General features: G+C 37.4%; 1 protein-coding gene across 2 annotated transcripts in view; it reads right to left on the reverse strand.

Annotated features, from left to right (window-relative positions):
- Window positions 1-23030, reverse strand: part of CDH12 (cadherin 12) — a 322134-nt gene extending 299104 nt beyond the window's left edge. For both annotated transcript variants that reach the window (XM_088845562.1, XM_055422238.1), the window contains exon 1: window positions 22800-23030. In XM_088845562.1, coding sequence (XP_088701688.1) covers window positions 22800-23030 — 231 coding nt within the window. The remainder of the gene's footprint in view (window positions 1-22799) is intronic.
- Between the last annotated feature and the right edge of the window lie 1034 nt (window positions 23031-24064).

The raw sequence follows: 24064 nt of genomic DNA on the forward strand, positions 1-24064 counted from the left end.
ATCAATATGAGGGCATTTTTCTACAAGACATTTTGGTCTGGTTAGCGTTTGTCCAAGTCTTAACTAGTAGTGTCTCTCAAATAAGATTTAAATTTTCTTCCATGTATCTATTTCATCTGAAAGTTAATTTAAAAGTAGAATAAATTTCTATTAGTTGTAAAAAGGCTATTAATGTGATTAAACATGTTCAGTGCATGTAGAGACCCTAACTGAGGCACAAATTCAGAAGAATAACAGGGGAAAAGTCATCTAAGGAGCAACAAAATTCTCTGTCAAAAACCAAAGCTTAGCCGTGGGAGAATGGTGTTACTTCGGGTCTAGGATGGAGCTGATTCTGGATGCTCTGCCAATCAACTGCTAAGGGCATGCCTGGGGCAAAATCTCTGCATTCCTGTGTGTGATTTAATTTAGCTATAACCATAGGGACATGGCCCTTGTGACCTAGATAGTTTTCTAAGTGATGTACACACTATTGTTGTGCAGTCACTCAGTCATTTCTGACTCTTTGCCACCCCATGGACTGCAGCACACTTGACTTCCCTGTCCTTCACCATCTTCTGCAGCTTGCTCAAATTCACGTCCATGGAGTCGGTGATGCCATCCAACCACCTTGTCCTCTGTAATCCTCTTCTTCTCCTGCCTTCAATCTTTCCCAGAATCAGAGTCTTCCAATGAGTCAGGCAGCCAAAGTATTGGAGCTTCAGCTTCAGCATCAGTCCTTCCAATGACTCTTCAGAACTTCTTTCCTTTAGGATGGACTGGTTGGATCTCCTTGCAGTCCAAGGGACTCTCAAGAGTCTTCTCCAACACCACAGTTCAAAAGCATCAATTCTTCGGTGATCAGCTTTCTTCACAGTCCAACTCTCACATCCATACATGACCACGGGAAAAACCATAGTCTTGACTAGACAGACTTTCATTGGCAAAGTAATGTCTCTGCTTTTTAATATGCTATCTAGGTTGGTCATAACTTTCCTTCCAAGGAGCAAGCGTCTATTAATTTCATGGCTGCAATCAGCATCTGCAGTGATTTTGGAGCCCCCAAAAATAAAGTCTGACACTGTTTCCACTGTTTTTCCATCTATTTCCCATGAAGTGATGGGACCAGATGCCATGATCTTAGTTTTCTGAATGTTGAGCTTCAAGCCACTTGGGCCTTATTTTCTTATCATCTCAAAATAGCAAGCAAGGATGACCTGATTGTGTAGACCCATATCATTGAAGCCATAACATAAGGGGCACATTTCAAACCTGTATTTTCACTTCAGATATTTCCTCTTCCCTTCTACCCATGCTCACATTTTACTCTTCCTAAAGTTCTCACAGTCCTTACCCACACTTAGACATTTATAGCTCACTTGCTGTTTTGAACTCTCACCCAGGAAACTTAGCATATTGAGAATATAATTATTTTTCTGGAAGCAATTATTTTATTTAATTGAGCTGGAATATTCCCCTTCTTTGTCAGTTATTAACTTAATAGCTGCCCTTGATCACTGTTTGACACAAAAAGTTTCACTCAGTAATATGTATACCCAGCCATTAATAAAAAGGCATCACTTGAAATATATGGGCTTCCTAGTAGAGAATCCTCCTGCAATGCAGGAGACCTGGGTTTTATCCCTGGGTTGGGAAGATCCCCTGGAGAAGGGAAAGGCTACCCTCTCCAGTATTCTGGCCTGGATAATTCCTACAGTTGATGGGGTTGCAAAGAGTCAGACAAGACTAAGAGACTTTCACTTTCACTTTTCACTTATATTGGAGGAGGAAATGGCAACCCACTCCAGTGTTCTTGCCTGGAGAATCCCAGGGACGGGGGAGCCTGGTGGGTTGCCGTCTATAAGCACACGACTGAAGCAACTTAGCAGCAGCAGCAGCATACTTCAAACACTGCCACCTATTATCACCAGCAGGGCGGCCCAGCCTGCAGCTTCCCTTTGTTCCCCTCTTGACTACTTCCCTGGTGGCTCAGATGGTCAAGAATCTGCCTGCAATACAGGAGACACGGCTTCGATTCTTGGGTGGGGAAGATCCCTGGAGGGAATAGCAACCCACTCCAGTATTCTTGCCTGGAGAATTCCATGGACGGAGGAGCCTGGGCTGCTCCAGTCCAAAGGATCGCAAGGAGTCAGACATGACTGAGCAACTAACACCTTCTCACTATCTATACTTCAAAATTGATTGGCTGATAGAAATAAAATAATCATTTTGTAGCTGATAAAAATAAACTAACCATTTCTCAAAAGTATTCAATGTCCCAAACTAAAGTTTGATATTTAATGAAAGACTATGTCTTATCAGTGGAGGCAAAGACTACAAATATGCTTGGCAAATTAGTAACGTGTGCTTGTTTGCAAATATTGATAAAAATATGTCATAACTAGCACTTCTAAATGCTGAATTAAACATTGGCATTCTATACTATGAAAACTAGATTTCTTCCATAAACTGCAAAATTTTTAATTTACATAGAATTGAGAAGTTTATTTGTAATTGTTGATTGTGAAGAGTATAAAGGAGCCAGATGTTATACATAACAAATAAGTGTTGAAACCAAACAAAGAAATGAAAACAGAGTCTGTTAGAAAGTGTTTAGATGATTTTATTCACTATACATATTAATATGGATTTAATCTAGTGTATCACAAGTTCTGTGTCTTGATTTTGTTCACTTGTTCCCACGAATATATTTGGTTTTTAACATGACTTTCCTCATATATTGTTAACTTTGAAAAAGCTCATTTCATCTGTGTTTTATGATAAGAATCATTGTACTACTCCTGACAATATCACCTTAGGAATCCTAGCAATAATTTTCCCACTTATTATGACTGTGTAGCCGAGATTATTTTGTGCTGCAGTCCTGGCTATTTGAATACCCTTAAATAGAAGACCAAGAGCTTGGAACATGGGCCTGCTTGTAATGCTGGGGTATTCTTGGGAAACTAGGGAGTCACAGTGGCAATGGGAATCTATGTCTTGTTCCATAGAATATGACAAATCCTTCCTCTATTGTTCTCTTGTTCCAAGGAGTGAAAAGTACTTTCTGATAATCTAGACACCTTTGTGTGAAACCCAAATTTCCCCATTCCATCTAGAAACATTACAGTTTCTACACCAGGTAAAAATTCATTGTTAGCATAGCACAGTAACATTAATGACACTTGGCTGGGGATGTTCACACATTGTCCCATATGTAGATTAAGTTGTCCACACAATTTCCATCTTAACTCTTATTTCTTTCCACATCATCCCTACTCGAAAGATGAAGACACTGAGGCAGGAAGTTTACTAAAAGCCACAAAAGAGAGCAAGATTCTTTCACCGCACCCTGCCTTTTCTCTCCCGTGAGACTCATTTCTGAGAATAAGCATCCTGAATCTTCAAGACAGAGATAGGACTGAGCAGGCAGTTCTGAGCATCCACACGTACAAGGTCAAAAGTCCATACAGAAATTTTGTTGTATCGAGGATTATTATCTAAGGAATTTTTATAAAGAACCAGGTAGTCGGTTTTCTAAGTTTTGTGATATAATAGATTTCTGTCCTAAATATGCAACCTTGCTATCATGTGTGGAAGCAGCTATAGACAGCATGTAGATAATCATGACTGTGTTTCTATAATACCTTATTTTCAAAAACAGATACCAGGCTGGATTTGGTCTGTAAGCCTGGCTTTGCCAATCTCTGATTGAAACTCATGTTTGAAAGATTTCTGTTAATATTTATGTCTTTCTTTGTTGCACTAAATATTTCTCAAGAACACCTTGATTTTGAAATAAAGGAAAGCATGAGCAGAGGCAGCCATTTAACAGAGAAACACTTTCAAAGATGCTTAGATACTTATTACTATTAGGGGGTAAAAATGTGTAATTACGATTTTTCAACACAATTTAGTATCAGAACTATTCTTTCCAGGAAAAGTAAAGCAGTGGGATAATGTAAAGGAGTGCATTCTGAGGAGCTTATAAGTACAGACACTGGGAAACAGAGGACAAGGATTTCTTCAGGAATAACCAAACACTGAAATAACTTTCCTCCATCCTCTCTTCATTTATGCTATTTCTGACCCCAAACCATGAGGGTGGAGACTTGCTCTTTCATGATCCATAAGAGCCAGATATTTATAAACATTCACTTAACTGGAAACACATAGCATTTGCAACAAGCTTTCAAATGAAATGATGATGAAGGTCCAGTCATTAAGGGCAGAGAGGTGGTCAAATAGGTCACTCTCTGCTCTGGGTCCTCTAGGGAATCAGAGAGATGCAAACATCTACAAACTGTGCACCCTGAAGTTATTCCTTGATATTAGAAAATATATGTATGGATTTGGGGAAGTCTTCAATGATACCATCTGGAAAGAAGTCTAGTGCATCTTTGTACATATATTTAATGTTTTTATTTGTTAGATTAGCTTCTAGTTTTCCCTTAAATTTTCCCTTCTTTTGTTCTCTTAAGATCTTTGTTAAGGAAGAAAGGAAGGAAGAAAGGAAGGGAAGCAGGGGGAAAAAAGAAAGAAAGAGAAGAAAGAAAGGGTTATCTTTATGTTATTTTTGGTTTTACTTTTATTTTCAGGGTAATTTTACAGTTAGGCTTTAAATGGATTAAGAAGCTCTGAGTGTTTAATTAAACATATTTTCTTTAATCATTTGTTAGAAATTAAGCTTTTGCTAGCTTCCATGTACTTCTTTGGTGTGTGTGAATGCAGCTATAGACTTGAGAAAACATTCAGTGTTTTAATTTGTATATAGCTATCAAGCAAAAGAAAAATTTTAAGGAATTTCTTGATCACAATAATGCATAATAAAAATAATTTAAATATTTTCCTATGTGATGCTCAAAATGTTCTAACTGAAGTGAAAAATTACTGATGGGTTATGTTTTCAAACATTTTTATTGCCTGGCTTTATTTTCAAAGTGTAGTTTTCCTTGTGTTTTGTTTAAAGCTACAACACTGTTTAAAATGGCCTCAAAAGTTACTATTTGAAATGTATTTGCAACAGTAGCTGACATGGCAAGCATAACTATGACTCCATCTTGTCAAAGCTACCAATTTATTGTTTAGCTTGTAAGTCTACTCAACAGAGAATTGTCTTTAGAACCTTTTATATTACGAGAAAATATCATTGTCCTATTTTAATGCCTATCACTTTGAAAACATTTTGATTTAGAACCTTGTATCCTTTAAAATAGCTGGATGAAAGTATCATAAAATCCCATAAATAATCTCAAACTATCACAGGTTATTTCAAAATTAAATATCACTGAATACTTTGTAAAATCAAGAGAAATGTAATTCTATATGAGTTGTTAATTACTTATTATAATAAGTCACCATTTATGATGGAAAAGTAACTTTAATCAAGGAGTGAGACTATTTATATAATTATGAGGAAGTTATATTTTAAACAATTATTCATACCCAATTATGCATATGGCTGAATGATAAGTTATTTTCTATCATTAAGACAAAAAATAAGTATGTATACAGAAAACGTTATACTTATTGAGAAGATAGTTGTGGAGACCAACATCACTAAAAGTCAGAAGCAGACCTGGGACATTTCTTCCTACATTCATTTCCACCCCTCCTTTATGTTTTTAATTCTAAGTCAAAATTTCAAAATGGAAGAGCATATGATTTATTTATTTATTTAGTTTTTTTTCAGTTTCAAGTGTAAGATAGCACATTTTATTTATTTATTTATTTTCAAGCAAATATTCTTTATTGAATATCTACTCTGGGTGTAACATGTTAAGGATATAACCGTAGATTATAGCATTACTTCTGCCTTCAGGGAGCTTATCATTTTTTTTAATTTATCTATTTTAATTGGAGGCTAATTACTTTGCATTATTGTATTGGTTTTATTTTTATGTTGCATAAAAAGAAAGAGAATGAAAGTGAGAGAGAGAAAGAGAGCTATCATTTGACTACGGACAAAACAACTCAGTTAGCTGGCAGAAGAAAGTATTTAAATTTTTTGTAACTTTACTAAAAGTCACTACATTACTTGTTAGAGCAATGGTAAAGAATCTACTTGCCAACGCAGGAGATGCAAGCAACATGGGTTTGCCCCTGGGTTCAGAAGATCCCCTCTAGGAGGAAATGACAACTCACTCCAGCATTCTTGTCTGGACTATTCCATGGACAGAGGAGCCTGGCAGGCTACTGTCAGTGGGGTTTTAAACAGTCGACTACAACTGTGACTGAGCATGCATGCACATTATATGTTATTGCTTTAGTGAATCAACATACTATATCACATGGAAAGATAATTCTCCATTCTTTTGTTCTTGCAAGTCTTATGCAGAAAGCGTTTCCTCAAGTCTGTATTTTCTTTTTCTTCTTTCTTTATTTTAATTGGAGGCTAATTGTTTTACATTATTGTATTGGTTTTGCCATACATTGACATGAATTTGCCCCGGGTGTACATGTGTTCCCCATCCTGAACCCCCCTCCCACCTCCCTTCCCATATCATCCCTCTGCTTCATCCCAGTACACCAGACCCGAGCATCCTGTATCATGCATCAAACCTGGACTGGCAATTCATTTCATATATGGTAATATACAAGAATTTTATATAGCTGCAACATTGAAAAGTTGAGACATACTGTCTTCTTCCGAAGCAAAGTTCACATAATGCTTACAATGCAATAAAATAACTATGATGTCTCCTTCCCAACAAAGGGCAGGAATTAAATTATCAGGGTTCCTCCTGTGATGCAACCCACTGCATGTGCTGGCATTCACCTGACCTATCCATTTTGCTCACTGGTACCTGAGGCCACCTCATGCAACGAGTTGACTCACTGGAAAAGACTCTGATGCTGGGAGGGATTGGGGGTGGGAGGAGACGGGGACGACAGAGAATGAGATGGCTGGATGGGATCACCGACTCTGTGGACATGAGTTTGAGTAAACTCCGGGAGTTGGTGATGGACAGGGGGGCCTGGCGTGCTGTGATTCATGGGGTCGCAGAGAGTCGGACACGACTGAGCAACTGAACTGAACTGAACCTGAGGCCACGGGGACTGACTCAATGATGCTAACGCTCCAGTTGCCTGCTGTGCTATGAGTGACAATGTCCCTTTTCTCTGACCCAAACATCTCATGTTTTCTTCCAGCCCTCATGAAACTGTAGAAGACTAGCCACTCCCAATAGCTGACAGAAAACAAGAACAACAGCAACAGCACAGCAGTATTCTTTAACATAGAGAATGAGTAAACATTAAAAGTCTATAGTGGTTACACTGCTATATGATATATAGGAAACCTCATATATGCAATCTTTATGAGAAAGTCCAGGAGCAGAAAACATATGCTTTCATAAAAGTAGTTTTATATATTAGTAGCATTGATTAAATGTCAGCAGTAATAGATGCTGCTGCTCCTTACGAACAACGAAACATATAGATAGTACCTCCTATGACAGTGGTTTCGATTTTTTTCAGGGCCGAGAAAGAGGAATTTTTCTCACATATCTACTATGTTTAAAATATACAAAAGAACCCCTCTATATTACAAGTGTGGTTAGAGTGGCATAAGTTCATAAACACAATGTTGTTAGAAGATGAGAACATTATATTTGAAATCTTTATTATTTGGTCATTCTGTACTTGCTTTTTCTGTTACCTTTTCATTCAGGTGCTCTTTCGCAGGGCACTTCTCTAATCATTCCACTGGGTCCCATATCTTAATGTCTGCTATAACATGAGTGGTGGTTCATCATTTCCCTGTTGGTTCAGTAAAGAATGAGCCTGCAGTGCAGGAGACCCAGGTTTGATCCCTGGATGAGGAAGATCCCCTGGAGAAGGAAATGGCAACCCACCCAAGTATTCTTGCCTGGAAAATCCCAGAGACAGAGGAGCCTGGCCAGCTATAGTCCACAAGGTCTCAAAAGCTGGACACAAGAACTAAGACACCAGCATCACAGTGGCTCATCAATGTTTAGTCCACAGAAAGCACTGTTTTCCAGAGAATCCAACTAATGTTTGTTTTGTTTTCAATTAAATGATTTACTAAAAACATTTGGAAACACATATACACATGGCAAACACACACACACATAAACAAATACACACAACAGACTGTACTGTTACGTTTGTGACAAATGCATCTGGGCTATTTCTGGTGAAAATATAATCTGGGTATATGATATTCTGCTGTGCTCTTAGTCATGTGGATTGACATGTGTACTTAAGCACTTTCACATGGATAATTATTATAAGACCTAAAAATTAGAATCAAAGCTAACTCTTTATCTTAGTTTTTAAGTAACAAGTCAGGCAAATCCCTAAATAATGCAGAGAAATGGTTAAAAGGAAAGGAAGGACTGAAAGATAATTAGAGGTAAGGTGGAAAAACAGTAGGAGGAGGAGAGGAAAAGAAAGGAGGAGAAAAAGAAACAGAAAGGGTGTTAATGTTACCCACGTTATTTTTTAAATGCTTTTTGTTAATGATTCATATATTGATTTAAAGATAGTTGACTTTCTTTCAAGGTCCTGCCAATTCAATTAAAATAAACCCATTAAACCTTTATGGTACAGCTATTATGAAACAACTAGCATGTTAGAAACACGAAATAAATTGTAAAAGGGAGAGAAGAACTCGCATACAATGAGCACTGACAGTTTGTTCAACCTCTATTTTAGCAGCAATTGTCCTTTTAGATGTATTGCTATCTAATCATACCCCAAAATGACTATTTCAATGACAATCTCATGTATTGCGAGAGACTATAAAACTCAGGGATATACTTAAGAACCAAGATGTGTAATAAAATATCAGACTTACCTAATGGTTTCCTCTGATGTTTTGCTCCAGAAAGAGCAGGTAGCTAAAGATGTTTTGATTAGCAGCAAGGTCAATCCATTTGAAAGTAGAATGGATTAGAAACAAGATCTTGATTTAGGACGCTTGAATATACTGCAAAAGTCTCTCAAATATGTGAGGCAGGAGTCAAGAGGGTGAATACGTTTTTAAATCTTGTATGAAGACTGAGCTGGTGTGAGGAACCTTGAATTTCAAATGAGCAGAAATGACTCTGATTTTGAAAGCTCACACTTTAGGAGTAAATTGAACCATGAAAACTACATCATGGGCTTCTCCAAAACTACAATTCTTCCAAAATTCTCCAAATTATCCAATTTTCCAAAGCTACAATTAATCCAAAACTATATTTCAGATGATCATTATATCTAGTCCTGTGGGCAAGAATTCCTTAGAAGAAATGGAGTAGCCACCATAGTCAACAAAAGGTCTGAAATGCAATACTTGGGTACAATCTCAAAAACGACAGAATGATCTTTGTCCATTTCCAAGGCAAGCCATTCAATCCAAGTCTGTGCCCCAACCAGTAATGCTGAAGAAGCTGAAGATGAATGATTTTATGAAGACCTATGGCTTTCCTGGTGGCTCAGATGGTAAAGCATCTATTTGCAATGCAGGAGACCTGGGTTTGATCCCTGGGTTGGGAAGATCCCCTGGAGAAGGAAATGGCAACCCACTCTAGTATTCTTGCCTGGAAAATCCCATGGACAACAGAGCCTGGTGGGCCAGAGTCCATGGGGTCGCAAAGAGTTGGACATGACTGAGCGACTTCACTTTCTTTCATTTTATGAAGATCTACAAGACCTTCTAGAACTAATACTAAAAAAACAGATGTCCTTTTCATCATAGGGGAATGGAATGCAAAAGTAGGCAGTCGAGCGGTAACTGGAGTAACAGGCAAATTTGGCCCTGGCGTACAGAATGAAACAGGACAAAGGCTAACAGAGTTTTGCCGAGAGAACGCACTGGTCATAACAAACAGCCTCTTCCAACAACTCAAGACACGACTCTACACATGGACATCACCAGATGGTCAATACTGAAATCAGATTGACTATATTGTTTGCAGCCAAAGATGGAGAAGCTCTATACAGTCAGCAAAAACAAAACTGGAGGCTGACTGTGGCTCAGATCAGAGTTCAATTGAAGAAAGTGGGGAAAACCACTAGCCCATACAGGTATGACCTAAATCAAGCTCCTTATGATTATACAGTAGAAGTGACAAATAGACTCAAGGGATTAGATCTGATAGACAGAGTGCCTGAAGAACTATGGATGGAGGTTCTTGACATTGTACAGGAGGCAGTGATCAAGACCATCCCCAAGAAAAACAAATGCGAAAAGGCAAAATGGTTGTCTGAGGAGTCCTTACAAATAGCTGAGAAAAGAAGGCAAGCTAAAGGCAACAGAGAAAAGGAAATCTATACCCATCTGAATGCAGTGTTCCAAAGAATAGCAAGGAGAGATAAGAAAGACTTTCTCAGTGATCAATGCAAATAAATAGATGAAAACAATAAAATGGGAAAGACTAGAGATCTCTTTAAGAAAATTAGAGATATCAAGGGAATATTTCATGCAAAAATGGGCACAATAAAGACCAGAAATGGTATGGACCTATCAGAAGCAGAAGATATTAAGAAGGGGTGGCAAGAATACACAGAAAAACTATCCAAAAAAGATCTTCTTGACCCAGATAACTACAATGGTGTGATCACTCACCTAGAGCCAGACATCCTGGAATGTGAAGTCAAGAGGCCCTTAGGAAGCATCACTATGAACAAAGCTAGTGGATGTGATGGAATTCCAGTTGAACTTCTTCAAATCCTAAAAGATGATGCTTTTAAATTGCTGCACTGAATATGCCAACAACTTTGAAAAACTCAGCAGTGACCATAGGACTGGAAAAGGTCAGTTTTCATTCCAATTCCAAAAAAAGGAAGTGCCAAATAGTGTTCAAACTACCGCATAATTGCATTCATCTCACACATTAGCAAAGTAATACTCAAAATTCTCCAAACCAGGCTTCAACAATATGGGAACCAAGAACTTCCAGATGTTCAAGCTGGATTTAAAAAAGGCAGGGGAATCAGAGATCAAATTGCCAGCATCCGATGGATCATCGAAAAAGGAAGAGAGTTCCAGACAAATATCTATTTCTGCTTTATTGACTATGCCAAAGCCTTTCACAGTGTGGATCACAGCAAACTGTGGAAAATTCTTCTAGAGATGGGAATATCAGATCACCTTACCTGCCTCCTGAGACATCTGTATGCAGTTCAAGAAGTAGCAGTTAGAACTGGACATGGAAAAATGGACTGGTTCCAAATTGGGAAAGGAGTAAATCAAGGTTGGATAGTGTCACTTTGCTTATTTAACTTATATGCAGAGTACATCATGCAAAATGCTGGGCTGGATGAAACATAGGCTGGAATCAAAATTGCCGGGAGAAATATCAATAAACTCAGATAGGCAGATGACACCACCCTTATGGCAGAAAGCGAAGAAGAACTGAAGAGCCTCTTAATGAAAGTGAAAGAGGAGAGTGAAAAAGTTGGCTTAAAACTCAACATTCAGAAAACTAAGTCCATGGCATCCAGTTCCAGCACTTCACGGAAAATAGATGGGGAAACTGTGGAAACAGTGAGAGACTTTATTTCTTGAGGTTCCAAAATCACTGCAGATGGTAACTTCAGCCATGAAATTAAAAGATGCTCGATCCTTGAAAGAAAAGCTATGACCAACCTAGAGAGCATATTAAGAAGGAGAGACATTACTTTGCTAACAAAGGTCCATCTAATCAAAGCTATGGTCTTTCCATTGGTCATGTATGGTTGTTCGAGTTGGACTATTAAGAAAGCTCAGTGTAGAAGGGTTGATACTTTTGAACATGGTGCTGGAGAAGACTCTTGAGAGTCCCTTGGACTGCAAGGAGATCCAACCAGTCCATCCTAAAGGAGTTCAGTCCTGGGTATTTATTGGAAGGACTGATGTTGAAGCTGAAACTCCAATACTTTGGCCAACTCATGCGAAGGGCTGACTCATTTGAAAAGACCCTGATTCTGGGAAAGATTGAGGGCAGGAGGAGAAGCGGACGACAGAGGATGAGATGGTTGGATTACATAACCAACTTGATGGACATGAGTTTGGGTAAGCTCCTGGAGTTGATGATGGACAGTGAAGCCTGGCGTGCTGCAGTCCATGGGATCTCAAAAAGTTGGACGTGACTGAGTGACTGAACTGAACTGAAAGCTACATGACTCACAAATGAGGAAGAAACAAAGAGAGGAACAGAGAGAGGAAACAAATAGAGGAAGAGAGGGAAGAAGGGAGGAAGAAAAGAAAGAAGAAAAGAGAGGGAAAGAAAAAAAGGAAAAGAGAAGATACATAGATGCTGAGCCATAAAACAACTTTTAAATGTCTTAGTATAACTTTGTGATATAACTTCCATTATTATTGGATACAAAGGGATATACATAAGTTAAAATAGCATCTTTATACTGTGTTAGTTTGGAAGACTTTCAAGATAGACAAATTATTTTTTCAATGCAATTATAACTACTTAAATACACTATACTATTTCTATTTACTAATTCAAAATCAAATGCTACATTTGCTTATTTAAAATAATAAAATTCTATTGCCACAGCCTTGACTTTTTGTGCACTTGCATTTATACACATATACATATGAACACACACAGCATATCTTGTTTTATTGCATTTCACATTATACACTTCTCAGATAGTACACTTTGTTCAAACTGAAGGTTTATGCATCTCTGTTCCAGCAAGTCTATCAGTGTCATTTTTCCAACATATGTACTCATTTCCTGCCACTGGGTTACATTTTGGTAATTCTCCCAATTTTAAAACATTTTTGTTATTATATTTTTATCATATTTTTATATTTTTGACAGTACTGCTATGACTTGCTGAAGGCTCAGATAATGGTCAGTTGGCATCTTTTAGCAATAAAGGATTTTTTATTTAAACTATGCACATTGTTATTTTAAATATAATTCTATTTCACATGATAGATTATGCATAGTGCAAAGTAACTTTTATGTGCTTTGGGAAACCAAAAAAGTTGCATGTGGCTCACTTGCTTGCAGTGTCTGCTTTATTGCTGTGATCTAGAACTGAACCCACAATATCTCCAAGGTATTTATGTATATTACAAAGCATATATTTTTATAGGTACATCTCTTTGGAACTTTTTAGTGTTTGTAGATTCATCCTGGTTTCTCTTGGCTGATTTTTCAGTACTCTTCTCTCTATTCCATCACAATGATCCCCTCAAAAAAAAAAACCAAAAACCTACAATAATGAATTGGTACAGTCACCTACTCTTTTTCCTCCTCTTTAATTGTTTCTTGCTGATGAAGAGAATTGCACACTGCTGATTAATTTTACCACTTAAAAGTTGTTTCCCTTAAATCACATATATACATCTTGTTGGTTTTGTTTCTCTGGAAAACACTAATAGAATCTCCATCAGATCAAACCAGCACAGAAGAATCTTTTTCACCTATACTTTTGAAATGACATCCACAGGCTGGACTCATTCTTTTCTCCTTTCTTCAAACTCTAGAGAAAATGATGAAAATCATTTTGGCTACATTTACTTCTGATTCATTATCTGACAAAATCAGAAGTGTTTCAGTCATTGTTTCACTTGACCTGTAGAATTTGGCATTGTCACCTGTTATTCTTAAAACTTTTTAAGCTGTATTTTCCGTAACACTGTTTGTCTTTTACTTCCTATTCATTAAATTGATCTACTCTTCATCTGCTTTGCAGTTAAAAATCAGGGTTCTCATATTTTCTCTGTAACTTTTCCTAGCTCATTACCACTTTATGTGATTACCACTTATGTGATTTTGACCACCATCTGCATATCAATCTCTTGATCCTGTGTCTCTACCATAGGCCTCTCTTGTGAACTCTAGGTTCATGTATCTAAACAACCGTGAGATACTTCACCTGGGTACTTCTAAGCAACTCTGGTTATATAAGAGTGATCCTTTTATTTCTCATTCTAGAACCAAATCTATACAGGATACTAGCAAAACAGAAGTCAAAAGTCTGCATCATTTTTTTTTTTTCTTTTCCCTCTGATTCTCTACATGTGATTGTCCACTAAATTTTTTTTTGTCTCATCCTTCATATTCTCTTGAACAATGGATCTTGAAATTTTATTATCTGTCTACCTTTTAAATGACCAAATTTAATATTCCTTTTTCTTTTTTACTACCTAGGCGATTCTCCTGTAACCTTCTCCTACATATGTTTCCTATCTCCATGTCTGTTTTGGGGTCTCCAATGTGTCCTTTATTTATTTTATTTTTTTTCCAATTTTATTTACTTTTTTCAAGTTGAACAGACTAAATTTCTTTAAACAAACTTACTTATACTCCAGAGTCCTTTAAAAACTTAATAGCATTTATACATTGAAGGTATTTGATTTTCTTGTAACTAGCACTTCAAATGCAACAAGCATTTGAATCAACAAGCATTTGACCCAACAAGTAAAACTTTCTACAGTTCATAACTTTTATAAATAAAATAAATTAAATGTACAGTGAATAAGTTCTCTGAAATATTTCAATATTTCTGCAGGTTTAGTAACATCGTAAAATACATTTCAACTAAAATTCACAAGTCTAAAAACCTGTTAGGCATTTTTAGGCGTTTTAAGATGGAAATGAAGACCAATGTTACATTGTAATATGCCAATTACAAATAGTACTTCAAATAGCAAATACCACAGTTTGTCCCAAACTTTAAAAACTATTCAAGAACTCAACACTGAACTATTGATGGCTATGAGAATTGTTTCCTAGCCTTTTTGAAAATTTCAACCCATTTACGTTTAAGGTAATTATTGATAAGTACGATCCTGTAACCATTTTCTTTATTGCTTTGGGTTCAAGTTTATACACTCTTTCTGTGTATCGTGTCTATAGAAGATCCTTTAGCATTTGTTGGAGAGCTGGTTTGGTGATGCTGAATTCCCTCAGCTTTTGCTTGTCTGTAAAGCTTTTGATTTCTCCTTCATATTTGAATGAGATCCTTGCTGGGTATAGTAATCTGGGCTGTAGGGTATTTTCTTTCATCACTTTAAGTATGTCTTGCCACTCCCTTCTGGCCTGAAGAGTTTCTGTTGAAAGATCAGCTGTTATCCTTATGGGAATCCCCTTGTGTGTTATTTGCTGCTTTTCCCTTGCTGCTTTTAATATTTGTTCTTTGTGTTTGATCTTTGTTAATTTGATTAATATGTGTCTTGGAGTATTTCGCCTTGGGTTTATCCTGTTGGGGACTCTCTGGGTTTCTTGGACTTGGGTGATTATTTCTTTCCCCATTTTAGGGAAGTTTTCAACTATTATCTCCTCAAGTATTCTCTCATGGTCTTTCTTTTTGTCTTCTTCTTCTGGGACTCCTATGATTCGAATGTTGGAGCGTTTAACATTGTCCCAGAGGTCTCTAATATTGACCTCATTTCTTTTAATTCGTTTTTCTTTTTTCCTCTCTGTTTCATTTATTTCTACAATTCTATCTTCTAGTTCGCTTATCCTGTCTTCTGCCTCTGTTATTCTACTGTTTGTTCCCTCCAGAGTGTTTCTGATCTCATCTATTGCATTATTCATTGTATATTGACTCTTTTTTATTTCTTCTAAGTCCTTATTAAATCTTTCTTCCATCTTCTCAATCCTTTTCTCCAGGTTATTTATCTGTAACTCCATTTTGCTTTCAAGATTTTGAATCATTTTCACCATCAAAATTTGAAATTCTTTATCAGGTAAATTCCCTATATCTTCTTCTTTTGTTTGTGTTGGTGGGCAATTATCTTGTTCCTTTACTTGCTGGGTATTTCTCCGCCTCTTCATCTTGCTTATATTGCTTTGCTTGGGGTGGCCTTTCCCTCTTCTTGCAGTTTGTGGAGTTCTCTTTATTACGTAGTTTCTTCGCTGTGTGTGGGGTTGGACGGGTGACTTGTCCGGGTTCCCTGGTTAGAGAAGCATGTGTCGGTGTTCTGGTGGGTGGAGCTGGATTTCTTCTCTCTCCTTTAGAAGACAATGGGCTGCTTTTCTGGGAGCCTGATGTCCTCTGCCAGTATTCAGAAGTTGTTTTGTGGACTTTACTCCACGTTCAAATGTTCTTTTGATGAATTTGTGGGGGAGAAAGTGGTCTTGCCATCTTATCCCTCCGCCATCTTGTTCCTTCCTCCCCAGAACACTGGATTCTTATATTCCACTTGGTCGTGGAGTATCTCTTCCCAGCTGCTCCAGTAAGGCGCAGCCGCTGTACCTTACCTTGGACGAGGGGTATCTCCTCAAGGCCGCGCCTCCTGCTTTGAATGTAGATCAGCTCCTCTCGGCCCTCCGGTGCCCAAGCAGCCACCGCCTCCTGAACGTGGTACAGCTCCTCTCGGCCACCGCCCTAACCCTGGGCGCGGGGTAGCTCATCTCAGCCACGATTCTGCACGTGGTCGGTTGCGCTGGAGCCGGGCGTCTCCCGCGTCTGCGCCTGCGCCGCCGGAGCCGGGCGTCTCCCGTGTCTGCCTCCAATGTGTCCTTTAAATGGATCACTGAGTCATCGTTCTAGAACTGCAGTTTGTTCCATGTGAATCTTCAACCAAGACACTTTGTGGATACTGACACCTTTAAGAACAAGTAGTATTGCAGTGTTCAGCATAGTGATCGCAGTTCATAGTACTCTATTGCATATTTGAAGGTTGCTAGGGGAGTAAATCTTAAAAGTTCTCATCACAAGAAAAAAATGTAACTATGCACAATGATTGGAGAAGGCAATGGCAAGCCACTCCAGTACTATTGCCTAGAAAATCCCATGGATGGAGGAGCCTGGTGGGCTGCAGTCCATGGGGTCGCTAAGGGTCGGACACGACTGAGCGACTTCACTTTCACTTTTCACTTTCACACGTTGGAGAAGGAAATGGCAACCCACTCCAGTGTTCTTGCCTGGAGAATCCCAGGGATGGGGAAGCCTGGTAGGCTTCCGTCTATGGGGTCACACAGAGTCGGACACGACTGAAGTGACTTAGCAGCAGCAGCAGCAGCAGCATGCACAATGATAGATGTTAACTAGGCTTATTGGGGAGATCATTTCACAATGTATACAATAGTAATACTACGTGCAACAGTGCAACAGTACTATGTTGTACACTGGGAACTGCTATTCTTTGTCAATTATATCTCAATTTTTAAAAAGTTAAATAAAAGAATAAGTATTACTAATCTTGACAATAGACTTGAGCCTCTGTACTTTCTCTATTTAACCTACTCTGAAACTTTCTATAACCTACTCTGAAATGTTGATTTCACCCTCTCTGATTATTTTGAAATATAGTTATTGAGGCTTACCATGCACTTTCAACCCTGAGTGCTTTTAAAAACATTTCCGCAGACTATCTCTTCCTAAAAACAAAGACATCTTTCAAGATTCATCTCAGGTACTTCATGAACTGTGAACCTTTTCTTGAATTTTTCTTTTAGGCATAGTCATAGACCTTCTTTTGTCTCCACAACTCTTAACAGGATCTTTGTCATAGTACTTTTGACAGAGTATTAAAATTATTTTTAGCTCCTAAGACTTTTGTATGATAATAAAATGTGATATTTTCTGGTGCCATGGACCTAAACTACCTGCTCTACCCAACTTAAAATCCAAGTTTCAGCATTTATTGGGTATTGGGCCATGGGAAATTATTTAATTTTCCTGTGCCTCAGTTTTCTGATAAGCAAAATGGGGCTACCAATAATTGTCCTGATAGTGCTGTTGTGAAGATTACATGAATTTATGTAAGTAAAGAAATTAAAATAGTGCCCTAAGACACTCAATAAAGCTTATCTGTTATAACTGCAATCTAAAGACATTCATACTTTACTCCCACAAGGCTTAACACTTTCTGAAATGATAATGCATTCTCAATTAAAAATATGTTCAATAAACAAATGCCTCTCAAATTAGGGATTAGATATACTGCAATATTGAATCTTTATGCCATAAGCCATTTTAAACACTTTCAATTTAAGGATTTCTGCTAACAAGTTCTTCTGGATTGAGACAGAGGCGCCCATTTATATTTGATGGTATGAGCAATTTATTCATGTGTGTGTGTGTGTGTATGGGCAGGCACATCTGTGTGTTCCTTTAATGATATTTTTTTGCTGTGACTTTGAACAATAAGTAATACATGCATTAAACATGTTTGCTTATCAAGTTAGTTTCTGTGTTGCTCTGCAATATGGTATTTTACACATATCCAGGTGGTGTAGCAAACCCAAAATATCTATTTGAAAAAAGCATTGGTTTTACCTCTGGACAGCCTTGGGATTTATTTGTGTATTAAGTCATAGTCATTATAAGCAAAGCCACCATTTGGTCTTTCTTGAAAGGACGTCAGCAATAACATCTGATCTTTTTAAACATTAAATATAGCAGTTGTTTAGACAAATATCCATTAAGCCACTCACTCCTTCCCCATTAATTTCTACAGGAAGAAATTATTTTAAACTTGAAGGTAGGAAAACTTTTTTTTTTCTCTCAGTAAGTGGAATTTCCATGTTTTGGGGCTTCCCTGGTGGCTCAGTGGTAAAGAATCCACCTGTCAATGTAGGAAGCACAGGTTTGACCCCTGGGCCAGGAAGATCCCCTGGGGAAGGAAATGGCAACTGACTCCAGTATTCTTGCCTGGAAATCTCCATGGACAGAGGAGCCTGGAGTGCTATAGTCCATGGGGGTCTCAAAGAGTCAGATATGACTTAGCAACTGAACAACACAATATGTATGTTCCTACTGCAAAGAAATATATGTTAAATTTGGATCTCAATTATAATGGTTCGGTTGATTATTGTGCTTGGCACTTGTGCATTTTCCTTTTCCCATAACACAGAACTCTATACTATTTATACTACTTTGTTTTACTCTGAACTGTCTCAAAGCCTTCTAGAAAGAGCAGGAGCACAAATATATTTATATATGTTTACACACTTACATTTAATGGCTTGAATTGGCCCCAATGTTATCATATTACTATTCCCATATCTAGAATCATCAAGACAGAGTTAATTAAACTTTAATTAGTTTCCATGTGGAAAGGAAATCTTGGATATTGTTTTTTCATTTGCATTAGAAACATCCATTGCCTGAGAAACATAAGTTTTCATTATACTTTACAAATGGGGAGCCATGCATCTATGAAAATAAAGTTTTAATTTCATATTGGATTAGATCTTAGGCCTATTCCTTGCTAATCTATTTATAAATACTGATTCATCTCTTAAATGATTTGGATGAATTCCATACTCTCATATCAATTGTAAAAATAGAACTGAAGAGTATCAAACAAAACTTCTATAAGTAGTTCCTAGATCGCTTTAATCATGCCCACTGGGAGGTGAAATTCTACTCTAGCTAGGATAGATTAAAAGTCAATTTCATTAAATTCTCCACAAAATGTCAACTTTCTCACCTCAAATTCTGGCAAGTAAAGGCTGAAGATATGCTTTAATTAAAGTCAGAATGGCTTCTCGGCAGACATTTGACAGGAACCTCAATGTGATATCCAGGTTCCATCACAAGCAGAGCTGACATAACTGACACCCAGGAGACAAAAGTTCTAGAGGTATGCTTCTTCTCCATTTGTCTTGGATTTCAAAAGCCAATCCTTATACTGAATTAATTCACAAGAAATTAGTGTACTATGACATAAAATTATCTTATCATGAAAACTTTACTGATTTTTATACTCTTTGATCATACGAAGAATATTATAAGTGGAAACAATGTACAGTAACATCAGGGGACATTCATGCTTTGGGGTGCTTCCCTCAAAAGTTTTGAAGGCCCTTCTTGTGCTCAGGGCTATTTGTGGAGCAATGCCATCTGAGTGGGTTACCCTGGACTCAGTTGAAATTGGTTGGGCTCCAGTAGACCATTCTCCCTTTATGGTTCTCTCTGACTTTCCACTCAATTTTAGGGTTCACCAGGTACAATATGGACCTCAGAACTAGCATCTTTGGAGTTGTCCTGGGCAACAAGACCAGATCCTGATTACTGGTAGCCAGCCTGACAAGGAGATTTCTCCTGCTAAATGGTACTGTATGTTTTTTGCAAGATCACTAAAATTTGGACTGTGAGAATGGTACTCAAAGATTGTTTTGATGTGAATCATATTTTTTATATAGATAGGTACCCAACAGAAAATATTTGCTTAGGGCCACATATCAGTTCAGTTCAGTTGCTCAGTCATGTCCGACTCTTTGCAACCCCATGGACTGCAGCACGCCAGGCCTCCCCATCCATCACCAACTCCCAAAGTTTACCCAAACTCATGTCCATTGAGTCAGTGATACCATCCAACCATCTCATCTTCTGTCGTCCTCTTCTCCTACTACCTTCAATCTTTTCCACCATCAGGGTCTTTTCAAATGAGTTAGCTCTTGGCATCAGGTGGCCAAAGTATTGGAGTTTCAGCTTCAACATTAGTCCTTCCAATGAACACTCAGGATTGACCTCCTTTAGGATGGACTGGTTGGATCTCCTTGCAGTTCAAGGACTCTCAAAAGCCTTCTCCAACACCACAGTTCAAAAGCATCATAAGGCCCCATATACCCTAGTGCATTTGTGAAGAACAAATCTGACTCCATATTAGATCTATTTTTTTTTATCTTTGTGCTTTGTTGCTTATACTTAGTCATACTGGCTCTGCACAATTTGCTAAAGAATGTTGCCTATAGCCTGAAATATGCACCATAGCCCACTCTCAAGACCTTGGCCTTTAAGAGTTCTTTCACATAGAGATAAAAACTTGCAGAATAGAGAATAACATTTGTCTTAGAGGTTTACAGGAACCTCTTGACCTTACCTATGTGGACACCTGCAAGGACAAAGGATTCCTACACCAAGAAGTTTACAACTAACCACACCCTCCCTTCCCTCACCTTGCATTTAAAAGTGCTTTGCTGAAACTTTCAGGAGTTCAAGTTTCTTTGGGAACAAGCCACCTGTCTCCTTGCTTAGCCCTGCAATAAAACTTTCTCTGCTCCAAATGTTAACATTTTAGTTTGTTCAGCCTCACTGTGCATCGATCACAGCATTTGGTAACACAAGGGCAACCTGACTATATGTTCATTTTCAACAAATGTTCTAGTTGAAGACCTTCCTCATTATATTATTCAATATTTTAAAAATACATTTCCAAGAGGTAAATTCTAAAATCATAGGGCAAAGAATTTAGCTGTTAAATAAATTTGTTTCATTTAAGTCAGCATTAGAATCATATGACTCATCATGTTTCTCATTAGTTTAGATTTTCACAAATCTCTAGGGACTTTAATATTCCAGAGACATAATCTATTATATCAGTTTCCTAATACTCTTTTGACTATGGTTTTCTATTTCTACTTTAGATTTACTTTAAACTCTCTTCAAGCATAAACATTTTTTTATTAAAACCATAGCAAAGTCTTTAGAAAATTAAAAAAAAGAAACAAACAAACCTGGAATTAGCAAAAGGAAAATAAAATATGCACTTTCCTGAAAAAAATTCTGGTGTCATTGGTAAGGTCTATGATAGATATGGCGCCAAAGTTGATGTACGAATAATAGCAGTAAAGCATAAATCTATTGAAACACGTAGTTGCCATTTTGTGAAAAAATTTTTTTTCTTAAACTATGAGATTAAAATTTGCATATTGTGTTGAGATGGATGTGTATATATTTGGGTTCCAACATTTATTACTTTGACTATAAACACCTTTATAAATACCTTACAAAACCTATAATAAAGAGGGCCTCCCGGTGGTCCGGTGATTGAGAATCCACTAGACAATGCAGCAAACTCTGGTTTGATCCCTGGTCCAGAAAGATCCCACATGCCACAAGGCAACTAAGCCCATGTGCCTGCAAATACTTAGCCCATGTGTCCTAGAACCCATGCTTCACAACAAAAGAAGCCACAACAATTAGAAGCCCGCAAACCGTAACTATAGACTAGTCCCCAATTGCTGCAACCAAAACCTGCATGCAGCAGTGAAAACCCAGCACATGCAAAAATTAATCAATCAATAAATAACCTATAATAAATGAATTACTTTAAAGAATAAGCAAACCAAATCAAATACAGATCTTCCTCGACTTAGACCAGAGCTACATCCCAATAAAGCCATTGTCAATTGAAAACATTGTTAAGTCGAAATGCATTTAGTACAATTATCCTACTGAATATCATTACTTAGTCTACAGACTTAAACATTCTCAAAACACATTAACTAACAGTCAGGAAATCATCTAGCACAAAGCCTATTTTATAATCAAGCGCTGACTATCTCATATAGTTTATTGAATACTGTAGTAAAAGTGAAAAACAGATTGGCTGTGTAGGTACAGAATACACATTGCTTTTGCAACATTGTAAAGTTAAAAAAATATTAAGTCAAACCACTGTAAATCTGGGACTATCTGTACACCAGAACCACAATCTAAATGGTATGTCCTATTTTTTAAGGGGAGGGAAAGGTAGATATTCTGGTCATTCAAAGATATGAATAATTTAGAATCCTTATACCTCCTGATTTTTTTCCTGTGTTTCTTGTTGGTAAACAATTTCAGAATGGATATAGCCAATAATATGCTATAGTAACACTTTTAGTTACATTTACACATATTAACTTCATGACTTTGGTGAATAATATCAAAAATAGGAATATAATATATACTAACTTCATTAAAATAACCAAGGAGAATTGAAGCAAGGAGAGATGAAATGATATTCCAAAGCTTACCCGGGTCATTGAGTCAGGAAGAGAAACCAGGTCTCTTGATTTCAATTCCAGTGTTCTACTCACTGGTTTGTTCAACTCCTGTGCAAAACATCCATACACAATACACAATGCATAAGCCCCCTTGCTATCAAGTTGTTGGCAAAAGAAACACGTCATTACCTTTCCCACATACTGAGGCTCGGAGCCCATGTATTCCTCCAGCACAAAAAATTGATTCCATACCCAGCCACGTTTAACTCGGTGGAAATGTGATCGTTGTCCTGGTAGGTGGATGACATTCTCTCTTGGTTCTGTGGCTAAAGTCTGTTGTGGCTGAGGTTGAAGTGGTGTTAGGAGACCTCCATCAAACAGGACCCAGAGCAGCAGGGATAAACAGTTCCTTGTAAGCATTGGCAAAAGTTTTCCTACAGCAGAGTAATAAAAACTCCAGCACTTAATGTAGAATTGTGGAATCCAGGTTTGAGGTGTCTGTGGCCTCCACCACTTAGTTTTCTGTTTTATTGCAGAAATGATAATGCAGGCATTAATCCTTTTGATGAAAATGCTTCTGCTATATTATATTCCATCTAAAGGGACCTATAAAACAGATTAACAAAGATACATTAAATTGATAGAATTACATGATGTTAGTCATCAAAACTCTCATTATATCTGCCAACATTGAAGGAAACAGAGAGAAAACTCTTTAAAAGAATTGTATTAGTAAATGATCACTGCTATTTAACCTGTTGACTTCAATAAAATATTGTTTTTTACTGACTTGAAAAAGTATGAGTCACAATAAAGCAAAAGTTTATCATAAATAGAAAAAATCATTTTTTAAATTTAATAACCATTGAAGAGTAAAACAGAGATCACTACTTTTTTTCCTGAGGTATAGTTAATTTGCAAAGTTTCAGGTGTATAGCAAAGTAATTCAGACATATATATATATATATATATTAGACACATATATATTCTTTTATATATTTTTTCTATTATAAGTTATTTTAAGAAACTGAATGTAGTTCCCTGTGTTATATAGTAGGTCCTTATTGTATGTTTATTTTATATACAGTATATTTTATTTTTTAAATTTAATCTCAGATTGCCAATTCATCTCCCCCACTTTCCCCTCCGGTAACCATGTTTGTTTTCCATGTCCATGAGTCTATTTCTGTTTTGTAAATAAGTTCATTTGTATCACTTTTTAGATTCTACATATCAGGGATATTATATGATATTTGTCTTTCTCTCTCTGACTTACTTCACTCAGTATGACTATCTTTTATTGCTATTTAATCTCCAGGTCATGCCCAACTCTTTTGTGACCCCGTGGACTGTAGCCTGCCAGGCTCCTCTGTCCATGGGATTTCCCAGGCAAGACAGTGGAGTGGGTTGCCATTTCCTTCTCCAGGGGATCTTCCAGACCCATGGATTGAACC

This window comes from Moschus berezovskii, chromosome 18, assembly GCF_049115385.1.
Source record: "Moschus berezovskii isolate FMDL1 chromosome 18, NW_MosBer_1.0, whole genome shotgun sequence".
NCBI lineage: Eukaryota > Metazoa > Chordata > Mammalia > Artiodactyla > Moschidae > Moschus > Moschus berezovskii.